Here is a 22,511-nt window from a genome sequence, read left to right on the forward strand (position 1 = left end):
AAACAATTTGAACTTTCCTCAGCTAAGGTGAGAAATTCTCTCTGCTTTATTAAGTGTTAGAGAAGATCAGCTGTGGTGACGTGAGTTTGTTTGTTGTCTCATGTGAGGAGAGCAGGTTCATACAACTAATCATTTATAGAGTGAATGTAAATTGTTAATGAAGACCAAGCAGCAATGATACGACTACATCTTTTTATTTACAATTTTCTGAAAATTTTTCTCAAATGCCTTTTTAATTTTCATAATTTTTTCTTTTCTTTTCAGAGTAATTATGTTTGTATATTGTAATCTGGACATTTGAAGGGTACAGGTATGAATTTAAATTAAATATATTAAAAAAAAATCATTAATTGTGGGCATGTAAAACACCACGATCGATTTCACAAATTTCGTTGATGAGAGGCTTGGTGAACCAGAAATCGCGATCCTGGTAGGCAGTAAAATGCTTTAACAACATCACACATTTGCCTAACTCTGTTTCCTATGATATTCTTTGAATAGATGCATTTTTTTTAAATAATCTATAGCCGGACAAAAAAATTTAAATTTTGATTTTTATAGAATACTATATGAACAAAAATTTCCTTGAAATATTTATTTTTGACAATTAAAGAGCTTTTAGTGAAATACCATGCTATGAAAATTTTATATCGCTTGACAAACAGTTTAACAATATAAGTGCCATTATCTGGATCCCATGTGATCTTTATTGGTCTACAAATTTAAGTTTGGATGTAAGGTGTACTCCATTCTTGAAATATATCATTTCAGCCTGATATTCTCATGATGTCTTATTTAGCGGGGTTGAGGTGGTCCCCCACACACTTGGCCATGGAAAAATATCAGCATCGTGCTCTGCTCTCAAATACCACTTTTTAAACCCCATATTGCAATTGGTTTTGAGGGGAGTTTACAGGATGAGGCGTCCCCCAAACACATGGCCCCAAAATTGGTTATCAAATTCGTTTTCTAATCTCAAATACCTTTCATTTGAGCCACATATTGACATAGTCGAAAAATTTTTACCCTTTGGCAGGTGTTTTGGGGAAGGGGTGATGCCTAAAATACATGGTCCTGCATTTGGACATGAAATTCGTATTCTATTCCTAAATACCTTTATTTGAGCCCCATATTGCGATGGTCAGTAAAAAATTGCTGTTTGTGCTCTATTCTCATATATTGAGAACTCCATATTGCCATTGGCCTCAAAATTGGATATCAAATTCGTTCGTTTTCTAATCTCAAATACCATACACTTAAACCACTTATTGAAAAAGCCAGCAAATATGTCCGTTTTGTGGTATGGGCCCTAAAAATTATGAATATTGAGCTCCACTGTCTTGAAGTCCCAAATTGTCTTGGTGAGCAAATATGTCCTACTTCGGGGTTGTTATGGTGGTTGTGGGGCGTCCTCTAGACAGTTGGTCCCGAATGTTGATGTCAGATTTGTGGTCCACTCTCAAGTACCGTTTATTTTAGATCCATTTTTCCATAGTCGGGTTTTGGGGGATGGAGCGGCCTATCAATGACTTGGCTTTGAAAATATATATCAGATCCGTGTTCTACTCTAAAATACCTCTTATTTGAGCCTCATATTGCAATGGTCAGCAAATACTTCCTATTTGAGTGGTGTTATGGTGGTGGGGTGGCCCCATAGACACTTTTCCTGAACATTGATATCAGATTCGTGCTTTACTTCCAAAGATCTTTAATTTGAGTGCCATATTGCTATGGTCGTAAATTTGTCTTCTTTGAGGTATGTTCTCGGGGATGGGCGGTCCTCAAACACTATATCCCACATCTGGATATCAGATTCGTATTCTACACTCAAATACCTTTTATTTAAGCCCCATATTGCCATGGTAAGTAAATAAGTCCTGTTTGGGGGGTGTTTTTGGGAAGGGATGGACCACCAGAAACTTTGTCCCATATTTGGATATCAGATTCGTATTTTACTCGCAAATACCATTCATTTGAGTCCCATATTGCCATGGTCGGTAAATATGTCCGATTTAGGGGTGTTTTGGGAGTTGGGGTGGTACCCCAAACACTTGGTCCGACAATTGGATATCAGATACGTTTTCTAATCTTAAGTACCTTTCATTTGAGTCCCATATTGTCGTGATTGGTGTATATATTGGGTTGCCCAAAAAGTAATTGCGGATTTTTTAAAAGAAAGTAAATGCATTTTTAATAAAACTTAGAATGAACTTTAATCAAATATACTTTTTTTACAATTTTTCTCTAAAGCAAGCTAAAAGTTACAGCTGATAACTAACAGAAGAAAGAATCCAATTACAGAACCACAAGCTGTGAAAAAAATTGTCAACGCCGACTATATGAAAAATCCGCAATTACTTTTTGGGCAACCCAATATATATATATATATATATATATTTGGTGGGTTTTGGTGTGGGGCACCCCCCCATCCGAAATTTGAATACCAAGTTTTTGTTTGCAGGTTACTATAAGAGAGCACACAAAATTTCGCTTCAATCGCACCCCCCATCTCCGAGATATGGCGTTTCTGAAAATTAGGGTAAGGGGAATGGCCCGCCCCACTTCAAATATCAAAAAATTTAGTACCCTATTTTCACCATTGGGTTATTATGCACCATCTGTGAAAATTTCAAGAAAATCGGTTCAGCCGTTTTTGAGTCTATAAGGAACATACAAACAAACCAACAAACAAACACAAATTGATTTAATATATAAGATTGGAAATTTGATTTTTCTAAAAATTTTCAGTTTGGTTTTTATAGAAAATCTCGTCAAAATTCGATTTTTATAGAAAATTTCGTCGAAATTCGATTTTTATACAAAAGTTTGACGAAATTTGATTTTTTTGTTGGAATTACCAAAAGGTTAGAAAATCAAAACAACAGAAAAGCTTTTAAATGTTTAGGCATTGATTTTTATATTAAACTAGCTGAACCGGGCCCGCTCCGCTGCGCCTTCTTTTACTTTATATGAAACAAAGTTTTCCTTTAAATATTTATTTTCCACAATTAAAGGAGCTTTTAGTGAAATACCATGCTACCAATATATTGTAGTATTGGGTTGCCCAAAAAGTAATTGCGGATTTTTCATATAGTCGGCGTTAACAAATTTTTTCACAGCTTGTGACTCTGTAATTGCATTCTTTCTTCTGTCAGTTATCAGCTGTTGCTTTTAGCTTGCTATAGAAACAAAGTGTAAAAAAGTATATTTGATTAAAGTTCATTCTAAGTTTTATTAAAAATGCATTTACTTTCTTTTAAAAAATCCGCAATTACTTTTTGGGCAACCCAATATATGTATATCGCTTGACTAACAATATAACAATATGTTTTTATGTGAATCCCATAATATCTTTATAGGTCTATGAATTCGCTCGGAGGGTTTAGGGTCATTTAAGTGTGGATGTTAGATGTTCTCCATTCTTAAAAAGCTTATTTTTAGCCCAATATTCTCATGGGAATTTTGGGAGTGGGAAGGCCCCCAGGGTGGTGGTTGGTTAGCTTAGGGGGTGGTGTGTATCCCCTGAAACGTGGTCCGAATGTGGGTATGGATTTCGTGCTCTACTTTTAAATACCTTTCATTTGAGCGCCATATTATCATGATCGGTAAATATTTTTGTCCGATTTAGGGGTGTTTTCGGAGGTGAGGTGGTCCCCAGACTTTTAGCCCTGAAAAAAATATTAGCATCGTGCTCTACTTTCAAATACGGTATCCGACGACTATTTTTTTCCTGTCGGGAAAGCAAATGCTAGAGATCATTTTTAGAACCGTTCTCGTTGCTCAGTAGTGCGAGACCTTTCGTAGCCTTTCCTCCAAACCTATATTCTTTCATCTGGTCATATGCATCCTATTTTCCTCATGCTGAAATCCCTCAATGATAAGGGACCTCCTATTTCTTTTTTCCGCTGAAATTTCTTTTTTCTAATGGTCCCGCCAGAATTTGCATGTCATAGGTGGACATGCTAACATCTGCGCCGTTGTGGCCTCCTCGTTGCTTTCTTAAACCTACTTAACTCTCCATAAGATTAGAGCTATGGAGTTTTCAAGCTGCAGTCCGGTTCGGAGTTGAGAAAACATGCTTCGACACCGTTTCCGTTCCTATTTCGAACTAAGGGTTCGGTGTCGAGGTCCGACACCGCCGACCTACATAATATTCGCCACAGCCCTCTTTGCGCTTTTAAAATGACTGCCACATTCCTCTCCACTCAGATTGATTAGTTTAACGACCCGATAATCGTACTGTGGATTCCAGTTCCCTTGTTTTCGATAAAGGCCCAGCTTCTTCATCCGTATTCATCCATGTTATTGTCCAACGAGCATCATTTGATCCGGCTGTACATTTTTGTTTACATTCTTTAACTGGGCTAGTGTGACAAAATTGTTTAGCATTCTAAATATTTCAAGTCAGAATCAATACTAAACACCGGCATGTGTATCTTAACATTTTAATGGTCACCACTTTGGGGGTTGGATACAAACATTTCTAGCGATCGTGCCATTATATAACACATGTGCCTGTGCCATACATTTTAATAAACTGATTAACATACATACATACAGATGTTGCCTTACATGTTTCATATCAACTAACCACCCCAGTCAACTATGACTCAAGCCACACTTGGAACTTAACTCCAATAATTTCGAGGAAGGAAATTAAAAACTAAACAAAATCTAATAGGCAATAAGAACAACAACAACAGGGGGAAGTTGGTGGTGGTTCAATGACTGACTCTCCACACTTGGGTTGCTGCTCCGCCGCATGTTACCTTTAAATTAAAAAAAATGTGAGGTAGGCAAAGAGGGCAACACCACCTTGCAGGTGTGCTGTGCGCGGTGGTATGGATGGCACGCTCTATTGTTTTGTTTTTTTTTTAAATTACTTTAGACGACGATTGAAATACTCATATGAAGAAATATAAAGTTACAACAGCAGCGGCAGCAGCAAATTATCAAGCTAAAGGGGTGGAAGTTAGTGACCGTTAAACATTTATGTCGGCTCTACCACGGTTAGTGCTTTTTGGCATATAGGTGTGTGTGTGTGTGTGTGCGCGCCTTTCAGCCGTTTCGCCCTCAATGATAAATACTTGAGAGAACAACACACATTGCACATATGCAGCTATGTCTGAAAGACAGCAAATCGAAAACACTCACACACACACAGATAGATCACAGGAGCGAAAGTTAAACGTAAACAAACCATGACTGACGCGGTTTTTTCACTCAAATGTAAAGTAATTCACTGTGTAAACAATAAAACAACAATAACAAAAGACGCAAAATTGATATACAATAACAAAAACAAGGAAAAAATGAAGACACCACTCTATAACACGATCTATTTTGAGTATTAAACAAAACAACCTCATATCGAATGTATGAAATGTTTATAACATCAAACATCATACATTTATATCATTCTTATACAATTTGTTTTGAATGTGTTGTTGGTGCAATGAGGGGATATTTATTTGCAATGTCCCAACTCGGTTGATCGGTTTTTAGCTGCATAGATAAGTGATTACACTTTGTTTTTTTTTTGAAATTTATATAATTTGAAATATTTTCGCTTAGTACCTATTGACTGATATTAGTTTTATACACAGTAGCCCATTTAACATCTAAAGAGGGTATTCTGTTTTTGGTTGTGGAAAATGTTTATAAAATATATTAATTTTCTTAAACATACACAGATAAAAATAAGTTTGAAAAACAACAACGTCGAAAAACAACTACGAAAGTTGTTAATTTTCCTGCAATAATTATTTTGAATCTCAACGACCCAAAGTACAGATTTGTTGTTGAAAGGCACTCTTTGCAAGCCAACATATAACAACAACAACAATATTTCTATAAGCAAGTCAAAAAACCATCTAACCAGCCAACGCATGTGCTTTGCTTCGGGTGATGGTGTTTTTGTTTTCTTTGTTCGGCTCGCGCTGATTTGTCTCATACATTTTACTGCTGCTCTCGGGTTTACCTCTGTCACTCTCTATTATTATTCTTAAAAACAAATTGAACTCATGATCTCATGTTTGGAAGTCTTGCACGTATTCTCTAACCTACTGACATCATCTTCCTTATGATGAAATAACTCAATAAGTATTACTGCACAATAATAAGTGTCTCAATTAATTAGAGTTTGTTGAAAGAAAGAAACAAAATTTCAATACTTTTTTCTGTCAATTCTCTTGTAGGGACTTACTTGCGTATTTCAACAAATAATGTCTTCGATTCAATGCTAGAATTCGTTGAGAAATTATTTTTCCATACAAGTCCCACCACAATGCATTGATGCCTGAATTTGCAATGTCTTTTTCTATCAGTGTGTTTAAGGTTTAACTAATATACAAATATCTGTCGCCAATTTTCCCTATATATCGGCTATTGTGTTATTAATGCTATCCTTTCTTAAAAATATATTTTGTTTTGTGCATAAATACTAAACCGGTTTTCCTAAAAAACCTTTGCTTCCATCTACATCTCTAATGACTTGCTGCCAACGTTATCACATCTTGACGGCTATATGATAGTGGTGGCAGCCGTTGTGTACTACTCAAGTTTTCAAAAAACCGTATCATTCCTTTGTTTGGTGGTTCCTCATGCGGCACAGACAATGACTGAGTGAGTGGCGAACAACGATTCTCTGCTTGCAGTAAAGTGCACGGAACAAACGAACGCAACCACCTAACAGATAGCAAACAGGGCGCACCACTGGTCATATTCTTAATTTCTTCCTTTCGAACAAAACAATTGTTGTTTTTGTTTTTGTTTTGTTGAACGTTTTGAGCTCATGGCTCATGACAAGACAACAAAAAATATACTAGCGAAAGACCGACTGCCAACACCACTAACACCACCGAATCTATGCAAACCTGCTGCCTGCCTTGTTGCCTTTTGCCAACAGCAAACGTTTGAGGCAACCATTTGGAACGACGACCAACGTTATTTTTGTATCGCACTCAAACCGAAAAAATGATCGCACAACGGATTTCCTCAGTTGTTGGACACTTTTGGATACCTACGGTTGCCACGGTCTATGAAGAAGAAACAGCGCCCTCCTTCTCATCATCATCAAGCGAAAATATTTCTCAAAATCGAAAGGAACCGTGGATTTTCTCTCGCTCGCTGTTTCTCTCTCTCTCTCTAGTTCGTTTGTAGTGATTTGAAAAATCCAAAAAAACAACATTTCAATACAGTTTCGCTTGGCCTATAGCTGGAGCCAATAAAGCAAGTGAAACATACGAAAATTATTGGTGGTCTTGCTACCCACCACAACCAAATAGAAAAACAAAACACAAAAGTTGGAACAATTTTTTTTTTTAAAAATTCCGAAAATATTTTTCAAATATTTCTGTGCTTAACTTTCGTCGTGGAGTGTCGTGTCGTGTGTTGTTCATCGGTGTAGTTTCGTATTTGTAACGTCTTTTTTTGTAAACGAGAGAAATAATGAAATTATTTTTATTAGTAACTATTAGTTTATGTGTTTTATATAGCCAAGGTAATTGTGAAACAAAACAAATAAAAAAAAACGAAAAATTCTTTAAAAAAAGTTCTCAAAAGTAAAACTAAAATAAAACTCAGTTCAGTGTGTATCCCCAGTACGAATGTTCGTTCGTTCGAAGAAATCGAAAGAACAAAAACTATATATGTATTATAAATAACAATGTATGCAAAAAAAAAAAATATGATAAATGTATATGCTTATATGCGACATTTATATATACATATAAATTCTCATAAGAAAACGACAAAAAAAATCTAAAACAAAATTTCGCTACATGTAGATAGAAAAAGTGAGATCATCCAACTGGTCAAACAATCGGCCCCAAAACAATGTTTAAGGATGTTTTCAAAGGTTTATGGGGGAAGAAAGTGAATAGTAAAAAATTTTAGTTCTTATGAATTTTTTCTTACCACTAATAGTTAGTGGTAATTTTTTGTTAATTCTAAACATGACCAATTAAGAACGTGCCAAGTTCGGCCGGGCCTAATCTTATATTCCCTCCACCATGGTTCGCATTAGTCAAGTTCTTAGCCCGGTATCCCTTTTTAGGCAAACGAAGAATAAAGGATAAGAATTGTTATGCTTTTGGATCTATATCAAGTTATAGTCCGATTTGGACCATAAATGAATTAAATGTTGAAGACTATGGAAGTCATTGTGCAAAATGTCAGCCAAATCGGATAAGAATTGTGCTCTATAGGGACTCAAGAAGTAATATAAAGAGATCGGTTAATATGGAAGCTGTATCAGGCTATATAACGATTCACATCATATTTTACATGTTTGTTGAAGGTCATGGGAGAAACGGTTGTACGAAATTTCAGCCAAATCGGATAAGAATTGCGCCCTCTAGAGGATTAAGAAGTCAAGATCCCACATCGGTTTATATGGCAGCTTTATCCGGTTATGGACCGATTTGAATCATACTTAGCACAGTTATTGGAAGTTCATAACAAAACACTGCAAAATTTTAGCCAAATCGGATGAGAATTGCACCCTCTAGGGGCTTATGAAGTCAAGATCCCAGATAGGTTTACATGGCAGCTATATCAGGCTATCGATCGATTTGAATCCCTTTCAGCACAGTTATTGGAAGTCATAACAAAACACTTCATGCAAAATTTCAGCCAAATCGGATGAGAATTGCGCCCTCTAGAGGCTTATGAAGTCAAGATCCCAGATAGGTTTATATGACAGCTATATCAGGCTATCGATCGGTTTGAATCCCTTTCAGCACAGTTGGTGGAAGTCATAACAAAACACTTCATGCAAAATTTAAGCCAAATCGGATGAGAATTACGCCCTCTAGAGGCTTAAGAAGTCAAGAACCCAGATCAGTTTATATGGCAGCTATATCCGGCTATGGACCGATTTTAATCATGCTTAGCATAGTTGTTGGAAGTCGTAATAAATCACTTCATTCGAAATTCCAGCTAAATCGGATGAGAATTGCGCCCTCTAGGGGCTTATGAAGTCAAGATCCCAGATAGGTTTATATGGCAGCTATATCAGGTTATGGACCGATATGGCCCATTTATAATCCAAACTGACCTACACTGATAAGACTGGCATGCATTCGTCGGAGGCTATGAGGGGAAATTGTGTCTGAGCTGAAAATCCTTTGGGCGATAGGAAGTTTCGAGTTCTTTAAGTCGCCAGGCCCTAATGATGTATGTTGTGATGTTGAATTACAAGCTGTGTCTGATAGACTGGTTCCCTGGCTTAGGGAGATATACCCTGCTTGTATCAGAATGTCATATATACCTGTGGTATGGAGGGACACGAAGGTCATTTTCATTTAGAAAGCAGGAAACCCCTACCACACGAAAGCGAAAGATTTTCGTCCTATTAGTCTGTCTTCTTTTATGCTGCAGACTCTTGAAAAGTTGATAGAAACCTATTTTAGGGCAAAGATCCCTGGAGATCGCCTGTCGCAGCAGCAGCATGCATATAGTAAAGGCAAATCCACTGAAACAGCTCTTCTCGACCTGGTCAGCAGCATAGAGGGTTCTCTCGCTGTCAAGGAATATGCAATGGTGGTAGCATTTCTTGACATTGAAGGTGCTTTCAATAATGAAAAACCGATGTAAATCATGAAGGAGTTGGAATTTCTAGGCATCAACTCTATCGTAAGAAAGTTTATAAAGTTATTAATTTACTAAAAGATTCATTTCGGCAGGCTTGGCATCTGTGGATCTAAAAAGATGGCTCAGCAGAGGAACACCTCAAGGAGACGTACTGTCTCCTCTACTTTGAAATATAGTCATTAACAATATATTTTCGTCTGTGGAAGAACGAGGCGTAATAATGGTCACGTATGCTGATGACGTGGCAATTGCGGTTAGGGAAAGTTTCCCAGCACTCTAAGAGATATACTTAAGGAAGCTCTACGTGCATCAGCGAAGTGGGCTACCGAAAGTGGTCTAGGTATAAATCCGTGCAAGACAGAATAAGTTCTTTTCAGCAGGAGATACAAGTAGCCTAAAGTGGAACCTGTCTTCTTGGGTGGAGAGAATGTTCCATTTACAGAAAGCTCAAAATACCTGGGTATTTTGCTGAATAGGAAATTGAACTTCAAATCCAAAATTTTGGAAAGGGCAAGAAAGGCAACTATTACCCTATCACCTGCAAGAGAGCCATTGGCAAAAGTTGGAGGGTTTAGACCGCGCCTCATGCATTGGCTATATACTGCAGTTGTCAGACCTATAATGCTATATGATGTTGTGGTCTGGTGGACGGCGCTTCGAAAGTCCACCTACTGCTCAATATTCAACCGAATCCATATGATGGCTTGTTTGTGCATCACAGCCGCATTGAGGATGACACCCACTGATACACTATTCCTGATAGAAACAATTGGAAATACGATATCCCTGGTAATAGAAGTTACATAGACTTCTACACGGATTGTCCCAAACTAGACGACCAGGTGGGCTTTGAGGTGTACTCTTAAGATGTAAAACTGGTCATATCGAAAAGGTTACCCGACCACTGCAATGCGCATCAAGCGGAGATCCTTGCAATTAAGGAAGTGGTGGAATGGCTAAGATATAATGTCATTACGACGATTGACTCAGACAGCCAGGCAGCCATTAAATCTCTGGTGAACGTATTTCTGAACACAAAAACCGCCCTCGACTGTCGCAGATCTCTCAACTAGATGACTGAACAGTTCAAAATTTACCTGTTCTTCCTTCTTCTGTTCCTGTGGTATCACAATCTACGAACACGTCTGATGGGAGACTTCAACTTAAACCTAACCTAACCTACACTGGCAAGGGCTACGCTCATCCCATGGTGGAGGGTATAAAAAAACAAAGGATTTCCACTGACCATCACTTTTTATCAAAAAATGTGTAGAAATATATATAAGTTGCAGTAAGGACATTCATTCAGGGCCCTTGGTGATCGGTGATATCAACAACCAAAGTCCTCACAGATATGATATTCGATCAATTTCTCTAGACAATCATTAAGATCATGGAAATGTCTCTGAGGCGACTGTCAAGATGGGCTTCAAGGAAGGGGTGAAGGATCACTCTGCAGTTGTCGAAGGAGGCTATATACCTGGATCTAATCCTAGATTTGAAGTTGTTCCGGTAAAGGAATACGAAGTAAAGAAGCCGTAGAAGTTACTGTACCCCTTCTGTGGTAGAATATTCTGTAGGAAGATGATGTACTGGATGTGAACGGTAATCACCGTGGTTGTGTGGTTAAGCATCTGTATAGGGGGACTCATACTAGGATATTCGAAAAGGTCGAAGGACTTACCTGCGATGTGGTCTACACCGCAGGTACCATCACTTTGAACTTATCAGATATATCCGAGCCTAGTCCTTAATTCGAAATAGTTCTGGAAAATGAATACAGGAGAAAGAAGCCACAGTGGCGCAGAGGTAAACATGTCCGCCTATGATGCCGAACGACTGGGATCAAATCCCGTCGTGAACATCAAAAAATTTTCTGCGGTGGTTTTCCGCTAACTTATGCTGGGTACATTTGTGAGGTATCCAGCCGTATTAAAACTTTTCTACCAAGTGGTGTCACTATGCGGCACACCGTTTGGACTCGGAAATAAACAGGAGGCCCCTTAACATTGAGCTTAGACGTTAATCGGGCTGCACTCATTGATATGGGAGATGTCTCCCCTGTACCTTAATGGAATTTTCATGGGAAATTTAATAGAAACAAGCCATATAATGCACTGTGCACCTTTTACAGTAGGAGTTCTGTAGCAAGAGGAAAATTAACCCAAAGGTGATTTACTGGATGTCTACTAGGGTGGTCAAATTTTTAATCAACAAAACGTTAATAACCGTTTTGTTGATTAAAAATTTCGGGATCTACAACAATTTCTATGAAAATTTGCCCAAGAAACCATGGTTCTAAAATCAAAATCGAGCTTTCGATTTTTAACAATAAAGACTTTTTATGAGCCCCTGACCCACCATAATGTACACGTCGAATCACTGGTATGGTTTGGACCTGTGGACCGCAGGCAGGTTTGGTAGCGATACTTAAAATGAAGCCTAAAAGGACCTTAAGAAGTTCGAAATGCTGAGGGAAAACGGGTACAGGTAGCAGCACAGTTTCTTTTTAGATCCCAAAGATGGGTAGGGAGGGACTCCAGAAGTCGCTTTCTCGGCCGACAGAATTGGGTGTTGAATGCTATGTTTCAGGACGGGGAGACCTCGGTCTTCACTAATAGCTTCAATATGGAGATTCATTTGGGAATATACTCCTGACTTTGATAGATTACTGAGATCTGTTTCATTACGATATCCGTAATTGAGATCCTGGCAGGGATCTACCAACCTCGAAATTTAGAATTTATGTGTTGGCGCTCAAACACGTTAATTCGATGACGGTGGGGTCAAAGTGTGCGGCAGAATGTGTAGAATCCCTGATTAAACTCTAGGCTCTTGACATAGTGCTGACTTAGGTTCCTGCGCACGATTATAATCCAGAGAAAAGAGAAGGCGGAAGGGCTCATCCTTGTCTCCCATCTGTAATTGGGACACTGCGGTTGTCGCAGGAAGCAAAATTCCTGGCCTAGTTTTCGATTCGAAATAGTTTTTGAAAAAGAAAAATGAAGGTGAGCAGAAGGATCTGCGATTCACACCACTGTCAGGTTTGAAAGCGATGTTGAGATCTGTATTTGCAACTGCATCGCCAAGGTTGTGTTTTTGGGGGGGAAGGATAATGCTAAAGGAGGACGGTTATACACAGTTCCATTCTAGGTACTGTAGAAAGTTTTCAGACTGCCTGGCACCAAAACTGATTTGATCTTCAATTAGACCTCTGTTTTCACCGATGTACCCAAGATTGACACAAAGTTATAGATCTACTCTGATGCTCTGAGACTGCCGAATGTGCAATAGTCCTTCAGGCATAGATCTGTGCCATTAGGTTAGGTTTAAGTGGCAGTCTGCCATCAGACTCACATAGACGTTTTCGTCTATTGTGATATCACAGGAACAGAAGAAGGAAGATGCCTCCAAGTTCCTACCGTTGAACCATCCAGATCGCTTTAAAAAGCCCAACAACTTAAAAAAAAAATGAGAACCTTCTGACTGCCGGTGTGCGAGACACACACAGAAGGTATTCTATAGTCTCTTCTTCTTCGATGTCCTTAAATCTTCTGCAAATGTTACTGGCAACTTTTAGTCCATCCGATTAGACAGTGACCTGTCATGACGGGCACAATGACTGAGACGTCTTTTCTATACACTGACAGCAAAGCGGTAGACCTCTTCAAGTCTAGATTAGGTCACATAGTTTTGGAATGCTCACAGCCCCCTCCTTGTGACCATCTATCATTGATTTTCCTTCGGTTTCATCCTGAAAACTAAGCTTACATGTCGCTAGAGGCATACCCACAGCTTCCAGTTTCCCTGGAATGTGTAAGGTAGTTCCTAGTATCGCAAGCTCGTCCACTTTAAAATTGCCTTGGATATCTCTGTGGCCCGGCACCCAAAACAGGTGAATCTAATCAGCCATCTTGTTGAGAAATCTGCGACAGTCGAGGGCGGTTTTTGTGTTCAGATTTAATGGCTGCCTGGCTGTCTGAGAAGATATTTATGCCAATCGGTGATTAATGTTTGCCACATTGCATGTGAAGGTAGCTTTCCTCGTCAAACTCCTAAAGATGAGCAAGTTCGTTGCGGTCCATTGGACCGATCGCTGGGGGAACGTAATGGCCATTGGTTATTAAAAGGTGCCAAAAATTCGCCTTGCCATAGGCGGTCAGTATTTAAGCAAGCGCCGTTGCCACCCGGCCTATCATTGAGACTCCACTCGATACCGCTGATTATCCGCAACCGCATTTGCAGCTACTTCGTATTCGAATCATCCCGCAATCTGCAACCTGTGTACGAGCCCGGTAGCTCTCCACCACACAGATCGGAGCTCAATGCTCCGTGCTGGTGGTGATAATGGTATGATGCAAGAATGGCGGCATTAATTCGGTAGCTGTTTAACATTGCCAAACATCTCATTATAGAACATGAAGATCAATCCGGCATTTAATAGCGTTGGTTGCCTATCCTCTATATATGGAGTTGAACGGCTGTTGCGAAAGCAGTCCATTAATATGTATATACGTTCCTTCTTTGTCTCCTAGTAGAGAACTAATTGATTCGCAGATGTCACCAACATGGGGGAGTGAAGCCATGAGGATTTCAAGTTCAAAGGATCCTAAATTTTATTACCCCATATTTAATTAGAAAAAATTATAAAAGAACAATCCTTGTTTTATGAAATGAGGAATGCCCCCTCTTTCAAATATAAACATTTGATTGGCATTCAACTTCAAACAACACAGGTACATTTAAAGAAACATCACCAATGATGTGGGATATGGGGTCGCCCCCATCATCCACACTTGTTTACATTAACTAGAAAGAAAATTTAAAAATAACTAGAATTTAATGTATGTTTATGTATGACATAAAATGTGAGATCATCGATTGGCAACTACAATAAGAAAATACCCATAGTTTGCGAAAGAATATTTCTATATAGCATTGGCTTTTGTTCGACAAATCATACACGGTGGGACGTAAATAAATGCCTAACAAAATCCAAAACCAATTTGGTTTTTGTTGTTGTTGTAGCCACACTTTTATGTGGTGGTGACGATTCTCGTCAAGTTCCTGGTGGCAGGGTGGCCATTGGTTTTTTAAAGGCGCTAATAACCCGCCTTGTCATATCGAGCATCATAGGCACAAAGTATTTGTGCAAGAGCAGGTGCCGCCCGGCCTCTCACTGATACTCTCCACTTTGATTGTCCGCGACTGCAGTTGCAGCTATTCCGTATGGAGTACTCCACTATCCGCAACCTGCAAACGCTCCCAGCGAAGAACACCACACAGATTGGAGCTCAAAGTTCCAGCCTGTGTGATGGTCTGATATGACAGTCGTGTAAAAACTTCTCCCCAAAGAGTTGTTTGCGGCCCCTTATCATTATGCTTAAGCTTGAATCGGACTGCACCCATTGTTATAAGAGAAGTTTGTCCTTAATCGAATTTTCATAAAAAAATTGCCTTTTTGCTATAAATCGATCTTCCATTTTGACTTCTTGAGCCTTTTAGGGCATAATTCTTATTATTGTAGATCTGGCTGAAATTTTGCACGTGGAGTTATAATTTCCGACAACTGTGTCAAGTATGGTCCAAATTGGTCCATAACTTAATATAGCTTCCATATAAATCGATTTTCATATTTGTCTTCTAGAGCCTCTAGACCCGATTTGGCTAAAATTTTACACAATTTTTTTGGCTAAGACTTCCGACAACAGCGCATAGTATGGTACAAATCGGTTTATAAACTGATATAGCTCCCATATAAACCGATCTTTCCATCTTGAGCCTCTGGAGGGCGCAATTTCTGTTGAGATTCCATTGCGCATATTGTCTGGTTTTAGACCATTTTTTAATGATTTCTTCAGTATATAGCATAGTATAGCAAAAAACATTTAAAAGTAAGCAAAAGTGTGTTGGTGTATGTGACTGGCTATCCGTATCGCGATTTCAATTTCGACCAAGAAATAGCATCAGCGGACTATGTCAAATTTCTTTTCGATTTGGGTGAAATTTTTGTTTCATCTTCCAATAGATGCGCGCTAAGTATGATCTAAATCGGTTTGTAACTTGATGTAGCTTCTATATACACCGATAGTCCGAATTTACATCTTGAGCCTCTAGAGGGCGCAATCACTGGCCGCTTTGGCTGAAATTTTGAATATGGTATTTTTTTATGCCTTCTTTCAGCCATGAAAAGTGTGGTCAATATCGGTCCATGACTTGCTATACCTCCTAGGTTAGGCTAGGTTGAAAAGGGGGTGCGGATATTAATCCGCCCCATGCTACTATGGACATACACCTAAGGCAGTAATCGGCCATCTATATATTTGAAAAAGTCATGTAAAGAACTTGTACTATGCGATCCATGGTGGAGGATCTATATAAGATTGGGCACGGACGAACTTAAAGCGCTTTTACTTGTTTTTTTTTTTAACCGGTTTAAATGGCTTATTCGTTAGGCCCAATTTTACACTACTGCCGTTGACGGTAACATTTCTTTCACGGTCGTCTTAATGCTACCAGCCAATAAAACACACTAAATTGTCGTTTTTTCGGAATGCATACCGAATGTTACTTTTGTAAGGAAGTGGCTGTTCTTCACCCCAGATGTATCAATGTGGCTTGTTTTCGTGCCTTTTAGCCAGAAATGAGATTAATTGATCAACACAATTTTTCGATAAAAACGTGGACTTCCATCGAGCTGTTGTCGCAGAGCAAGTATGTTAATAATAAATGGCAGCGTATACTGAACAATTTTCACTTGATAATAAATGGCAGCGTATACTGAATAATTTTCACTTTCAAACATGACGTTTGGATACAAATATCAACCAGTGCTGCCACCTCGAACTTTACACATTAAAAATCTGTCTATATAACCATAGTATTCAAAGAGTTGTTATAAATAGCCTACACACATTTTGACAAGAAAAGTTATCAAAAAAGGTGTGCACGTGATTTGTGAGTTGTCGTGTCACGCTTGAATCACGTGATTCGTGAGTGAGATCTAAATCCAGTCAAGTGACTGTGCGTGACCGTTATTGAATTAAAATTCTTCGTGCGTGAGCGTGAGTGAGTGAAATCATGGTCACGACTCACGAGAAAATCACAACTCACGAGACACTCACGTTGCATGAAAGTCTCACGACTCGCAAAACGCTCAGAAGACACCCACGATTCAAGAAGAAAAAATTATTATTCGCTTCATGAAAAAATATTTGTTAAGCCGTGACTCGTGAGTCGTGATTTTCTCGTGAGTGCCTCGTGGGTTGTGATTTTCTCGTGAGTCGTGAGTGTTTAGTGAGTGTCTCGTTAGTCCTGATTTTCTCGTGAGTCGTGAGTAAAATGTTTGTCTCGTGAACGTGAGTCGACATAAAAAAGTCGTGCGTGAGCGTTTTGTGAGCAACCTTTTTTTCTAGTGAGTGCGCGTGAAAAATCACTCTACCTTTTCACTTTTTGTTTGTATAAGTGATGCTACCTCTTTAAATCTCCTTTTGTGTAACACTATCGAAATCTTTCGTGAATGCATTCATTTGGGAACACATTTGAACTTTGTTATAACTAATTGTTTGTTTATCATATTTAATTTTATTTATTTTTATATTGTTCAGCTATCCATGGCATTGTCATAAACGATATTACTGTACCAAATCTGGTAACAATAAGCAGAAATGATTCAAATGACACCATCAATTTGGATTGTGATTACGAGTTGAGCGATAATGAGCCTAACTTATTGGTTAAATGGTTTATGAACAATAAACTCATATACCAATGGATACGAGGCCATGAACCAGCAGTACTGGTAAGCAAAACATCTACCTAAAGGCTTAGGTGTCAGATGTAGGTCATATTTATGCTTAAGTTGTTCTATATTGTTTTGTTTTCTTTTTTACTCTTAGCCGTATTTTAGGGACTTTATTGAGCTGAGCAAAACTTCGGATGAACCAGATCATGAGTATCGTGGTCTTACTCTCACCAACATTAATATCCAATTGAATGGCACTTATAGGTGTTCCGTGCACACAGGAGCCCAATACAAATCTATGGAAAAGGATCTGCACATTGTGGATATCAGTGATGATGAGATCAGCTTTAATGATCGCAAGGTTCAAAATGAAACCCATCTGGAGTGTACCGTTAGCAATATCTTTCCAAAGCCCATATTAACACTAGTGTAAGTATACAAACATTGTTACTGTTGTTTGAAAATTATTTGGCTAAATTTGAATTTTATCAAAATTTTTGAATACGAGGCATTACAATCTTGTCCCACTTTGTCCACTTGGGGTTTATAGGGGATTGGACAGATCCCAGGCACTTAACCCCCCATATTAATCTACGCCCTGATAGTCCTTCCGTCTTCTGAGTTGAATTTCAATAAAAATACTTTTTATACATATAGCTCACTTAGCATCGTAAATATGCCATATCGGAGTATATTTTGGCATATAGGTCCCACATAAACCAACGTTCCAAATTTGTCTTTTTGAGTTTCAAGAAGTCTCAATTTATATCCGATTCGAATAAAATTTGGTACGTACCCTCTACCATCTATACCGAAAACATTTCTAGATAGATCTATAAAAAAAATGTTGCCCCTATATAAACATATCTTCTGGTTTGACTTCGTGAACGTCAGTATGTCGCCTTTGCTCATAAACAGTTCAGCTGGTAATCCATCGGATTCTGCTGCCTTGTTTTACTTCAGTCGGGTAATGCAATGCTGAACTCATTCTGACTAGGCGGTACACATGCTATACCGACATCAGCGTTTGCGTCTTGGTAGGGTGGTGCGGTTTTTAAAACCCGGTTTTTCGGTTTTTTACCTACCACCATAGGATGGGGGTATACAAATCTAGTCAACACCTCGAAATATTGATCTGCGACCCTATAAAGTATACATATTCTGGATCCTCTCGACATTCTGATTCGATCTAGCTATGTCCGTCTGTCGAAATCACGATAGCGGTCGAACGCGTAAAGCTACCCGCTTGAAATTTGGCACAGATACTTAATATTTATGTAGGTCGGTGGGGATTGCAAATGGGCCATATGTGTTCAGATCTCCCAATTTGACTTCTTGAGCGTCTGGAAGCCGCAATTTTTGTCCGATTTGGCTGCAATTAAGCATGTAGTGTTCTGTTATGACTTCCAACATCTGTGTCAAGTACGGTCCAAATCGGTTTATAACCTGGTATATCTCCCATATAAACCGATCCCCCGATTTGACTTCTTGACTCCCTGGAAACCACAATTTTCATCCGATTTGTCTTAAATTTTGCACATAGTTTTCTCCTATGACATCTAACAACTGCATCAATACGGTTCAAATTTGTCTATAACCTGATATAGCTATCACATAAACCGATCTCCCGACTTGATTTCTTGAGGCCCTGGAAGCCGCAATTTCCATTCGATTTGGCTGAAATTTTGCACATAGCATTTTGTTGCGACCCACAACAACTGTGTTAAGTGCGATGCAGATCGGTCTATAACCTGGTATAGCTCCCATATGAACCGATCAGCCGTTTTGACTTCTTGAGCCCCTGGAAGCCTCAAATTTCATCCGATTTTACTTAAATTTTGCAGAAGTCTTATGACTTCTAATTACTGTGCCAAGTCATATCTAAATCGGTCTTTAACCTGATATAGCTGCCATTTAAATCGATCTCCCGATTTGATTTCTTGAGCTCCTGAAAGCCACAATTTTTGTCCGAATTGGCTGAAATTTTACAGGCGGTATTCTTTTTTAACTTTTGCTGGTTTCGGTCCATGTTTTGATATAGCTGCCATATAAACCGATCTTGGATCTTGGCTTCTTGACTTCTTGAGCCACTAGAGGGCTCAATTCTTATCCGATTTGGCTGAAATTTAGCATGACTTGTTTTGTTATGCCTTCTAACAAATGCAAATTTTGCCCATGAACATTCCACTAAGGAACAGGGGCAAACTTATCACATATCAATGAGTGCAGTGCGATTCAAGTATTTTTAAGCTCAATGATAAGGGGCCTCCTTTTATAGCCGAGTCCGAACGGCGTGCCACAGTGCGACACCTCTTTGAAGAGAAGTATTACATGGCATAGTACTTCACAAATGTTGCCAGCATTAGGAGGGGAAAACCACCACTGAAAATTTTTTCAGATGGTCTCGCCAGGATTCGAACCCAGGCGTTCAGCGTCATAGGCGGACATGCTAACCTCTGCGCTACGATGGCAAAGTGTCAGAACACTTGTCTTCTAACAACTGTGCTAAATATTGTTCAAATCGGTCTATAACCTGGTATAGCTGCCATATAAACCGATCCTGAGGTCTTGACTTCTTGAGCCTTTACAGGGCGCAAAACCTATCCGATTTGGCTGAGATTCGGCACGACGTGTTTTGTTATGACTTTCAACAACTGTGTTAAGTATGGTTCAAATCGGTCTATAACCCTATATAGCTGCCATATGAACCGATTTGGGGTCTTGACTTCTTGAGCCTCTAGAGGGCGCAATTACTATCCGATTTGACCGAAATTTGGCATGACGTTTTTCCAACGTTCCAACAACAGTGCTAAGTATGGTATAAATCGGTCCTTAACCCGATATAGCTGCCATATAAACCGATCTTTAAGCTTGACTTCTTGAGCCACTGGAGGGCGCAATTCTTATCCGATTTGGCTGAACAACGGCTTCTGCCATGACCTTCAACATGCGTGTCAAATATGGTTTGAATCGGTCTATAGCCTGATACAGCTGCCATATAAACCGATATCCCTATTTTACTTCTTTAGCCCCTAAAGGGCGCAATTCTAATCCGAATTGGCTGACGTTTTACACAATGACTTTTACTATGGTCTCCAACATTCAATTCAATTATGCTCCGAATCGAACCTTTTTCTTCTATCCTTTGTTTGCCCAAAAATTGATACCGGGAAAAGAACTCGACAAATGCAATCCATATAAGATTCGGCCCGGCCGAACTTGGCACGCTTTTACTTGTTTCAAATATGTTCTTTCTTTTTTTACAAGAATGTGTTAGTATGCAGGATTGCTAAGAGAAGGTTAGGTCACTTGCGAAAACGTAAAGTGGATAGGCCCCATGAACATCATTAGGGATGTCAAATCTCTCATCAAATAGAAAAAAACCTAAACAAAGAATGAATGTAAAAAGAGAACAAGTTGACATCCTCAATGCCAGGTACTGCCAAAAATTAAAAAAAAAAAAAAACTGTATGTCGGCTGATTGCTTGACTTAACTTTATTCAGTGCATCCTGGTTAGTATGGAACTTGTGGGCACCTTTAGCTCATTAACCTTAACTGTTAATAATTACCTCAGGTGACCTCCCAAGGGTGTCAGTCAAATGAAGCAGGGGCGTATATTGGCCTGGGACGACCAATTGAAAACCAGAAATGTTATTGATATTTTCTTCAAACTAGATTTTCATAGAAAATCTTGTTAAAGTTGGATTTTTGAAGAAAAGAAAATCAAAAGTCTTTTTAATTTTTATGGATTTTATTAAAATTTTTAAATTTATTTTCATTTTAGTTCGGATAATCCCAACACGGTTATAACCATGGATAAGGCCAATGTAGTGCTGCGAGAAAATGCCCATTTTGATGCATCCCTGACGGCAGTGGCTCAAAATGCTGATGGTTCGGATAATTTTGATTGTTATGTTTCCTTTGAGGGCTTGCCCTTTAACATCTCGGCTAAAGCTGAGGCAGCCGAACTTAATGAAAATGCAGATAGCGGTGCCCTAAATGTTAATACACAAACTGTTGTAAATATATTATTTGTTATTGTGACATTGTTGATGTTTTAGTCAAATCAAAAAAAAAAAAAATATTTAATATTTATCATTTATTGTTTTATATTATTAATAAAAAAAACTAGTACAGAGTACATACCAAAAAATGCATGTCAACATACTTACATTTAAATTAATCAAATAAAAAATATGTTTAATAAAAATAAATAAACAAAAACTGGTATAGAAAAATAAAAAAAAATTAATTTGTGACCAATTAATAATAAATTAAAAACAAAATAATAATTTTTATTATTATTATAATAGTCACTTGGCTATTATGACCTTGGCTACAGCTTTGTTCTGTCATTAACCCCAACCAACCCACCTTCTCAAAATAGAGAAGAAATTATATTACGAATTGACATCATTAGATTTGTGTTGTTTGTATGGCCCTGACAAAGTGTCAGAACACTACTTATCCTTTAGCACTTTTTTCATTTTCATGTAAAATACCTTGCCTGCTCTAAGGCGAGGAGGCTGTGTTTTGCGCGTGAATGTCAGCTGTGGCTATGTTTGATCGTCATATAGTGAAATAAACTCGTCGCCCATAAACTTTTTAGTTTTTGCCACCATTTATTTGGTGCTTTGTCAATATTAGATCATATCTATTTTTATAGAATTTTATACATTTCAGAGACATATGTATGTAAAGCAATGACGTACGCACATACAAGCTAATGACCATCACTGAGAAGAGAAATTTATGTCTTTTCATTTCTATTCAAAAATATTGCCCCAATGTCATATTAGGTTGAGTGATTTGTGAATGATTCGTTAGATAAGTTAAATAATTATTTTAATAGAATTCTCTTAACCCTTTAACTCGGAATAGGTAGAAAAATTACAAAAATTAGGACTGCAAAAGTTCAACAATTTAAAAAAAAAATATTTTCTCGGGACAAAAATCTGACCAGAATACCTATGGAAGTCCCTTGGAACAGAAAACGGCACTTACAGCTCATTGCACGGTAACAGGACACAAAACGAATCTAAATGATGTGGAGATTCCGACGCAGGAGAACAATCATAAAAGGAGATACACTCTCGAAGTGCTCCATATTATAAAAGTACCGCCACAAGAGAGGATAAATTATAAATCACACAGAAAATAATAACTCGTTGA

At 38.4% G+C, this 22,511-nt stretch overlaps 2 protein-coding genes across 3 annotated transcripts in view; one reads left to right on the forward strand and one right to left on the reverse strand.

Moving 5' to 3' along the window:
* The window catches only part of LOC106083425 (muscle LIM protein Mlp84B), an 88,888-nt gene extending 81,700 nt beyond the window's left edge, over nucleotides 1–7,188 (reverse strand). For both annotated transcript variants that reach the window (XM_013246415.2, XM_013246414.2), the window contains exon 1: nucleotides 7,176–7,188. The gene's annotated coding sequence lies outside the window, so the exon portion shown is untranslated. The remainder of the gene's footprint in view (nucleotides 1–7,175) is intronic.
* LOC106083416 (uncharacterized) lies at nucleotides 6,628–21,484 on the forward strand. Its single transcript, XM_013246378.2, has 4 exons — nucleotides 6,628–7,501; nucleotides 17,202–17,395; nucleotides 17,493–17,767; nucleotides 21,124–21,484. Exons 1-4 carry the CDS (start codon nucleotides 7,450–7,452, stop codon nucleotides 21,398–21,400), a joined length of 798 nt encoding a protein of 265 aa, XP_013101832.2. The 5' UTR covers nucleotides 6,628–7,449; the 3' UTR covers nucleotides 21,401–21,484.
* The last annotated feature ends 1,027 nt before the right edge of the window (nucleotides 21,485–22,511 follow it).

The sequence above is a fragment of the Stomoxys calcitrans genome, chromosome 5 (assembly GCF_963082655.1).
Source record: "Stomoxys calcitrans chromosome 5, idStoCalc2.1, whole genome shotgun sequence".
NCBI lineage: Eukaryota > Metazoa > Arthropoda > Insecta > Diptera > Muscidae > Stomoxys > Stomoxys calcitrans.

Excerpts from the sequence above, each read along its gene's own strand:
- LOC106083416 (XM_013246378.2), top strand. The coding sequence starts at position 7,450 with ATGAAATTATTTTTATTAGTAACTATTAGTTTATGTGTTTTATATAGC. Across the intron at positions 7,502-17,201 it reads ATGTGTTTTATATAGCCAAG|CTATCCATGGCATTGTCATA; the intron begins GTAATTGTGAAA and ends TATATTGTTCAG. Across the intron at positions 17,768-21,123 it reads AAGCCCATATTAACACTAGT|TTCGGATAATCCCAACACGG; the intron begins GTAAGTATACAA and ends TTTTCATTTTAG.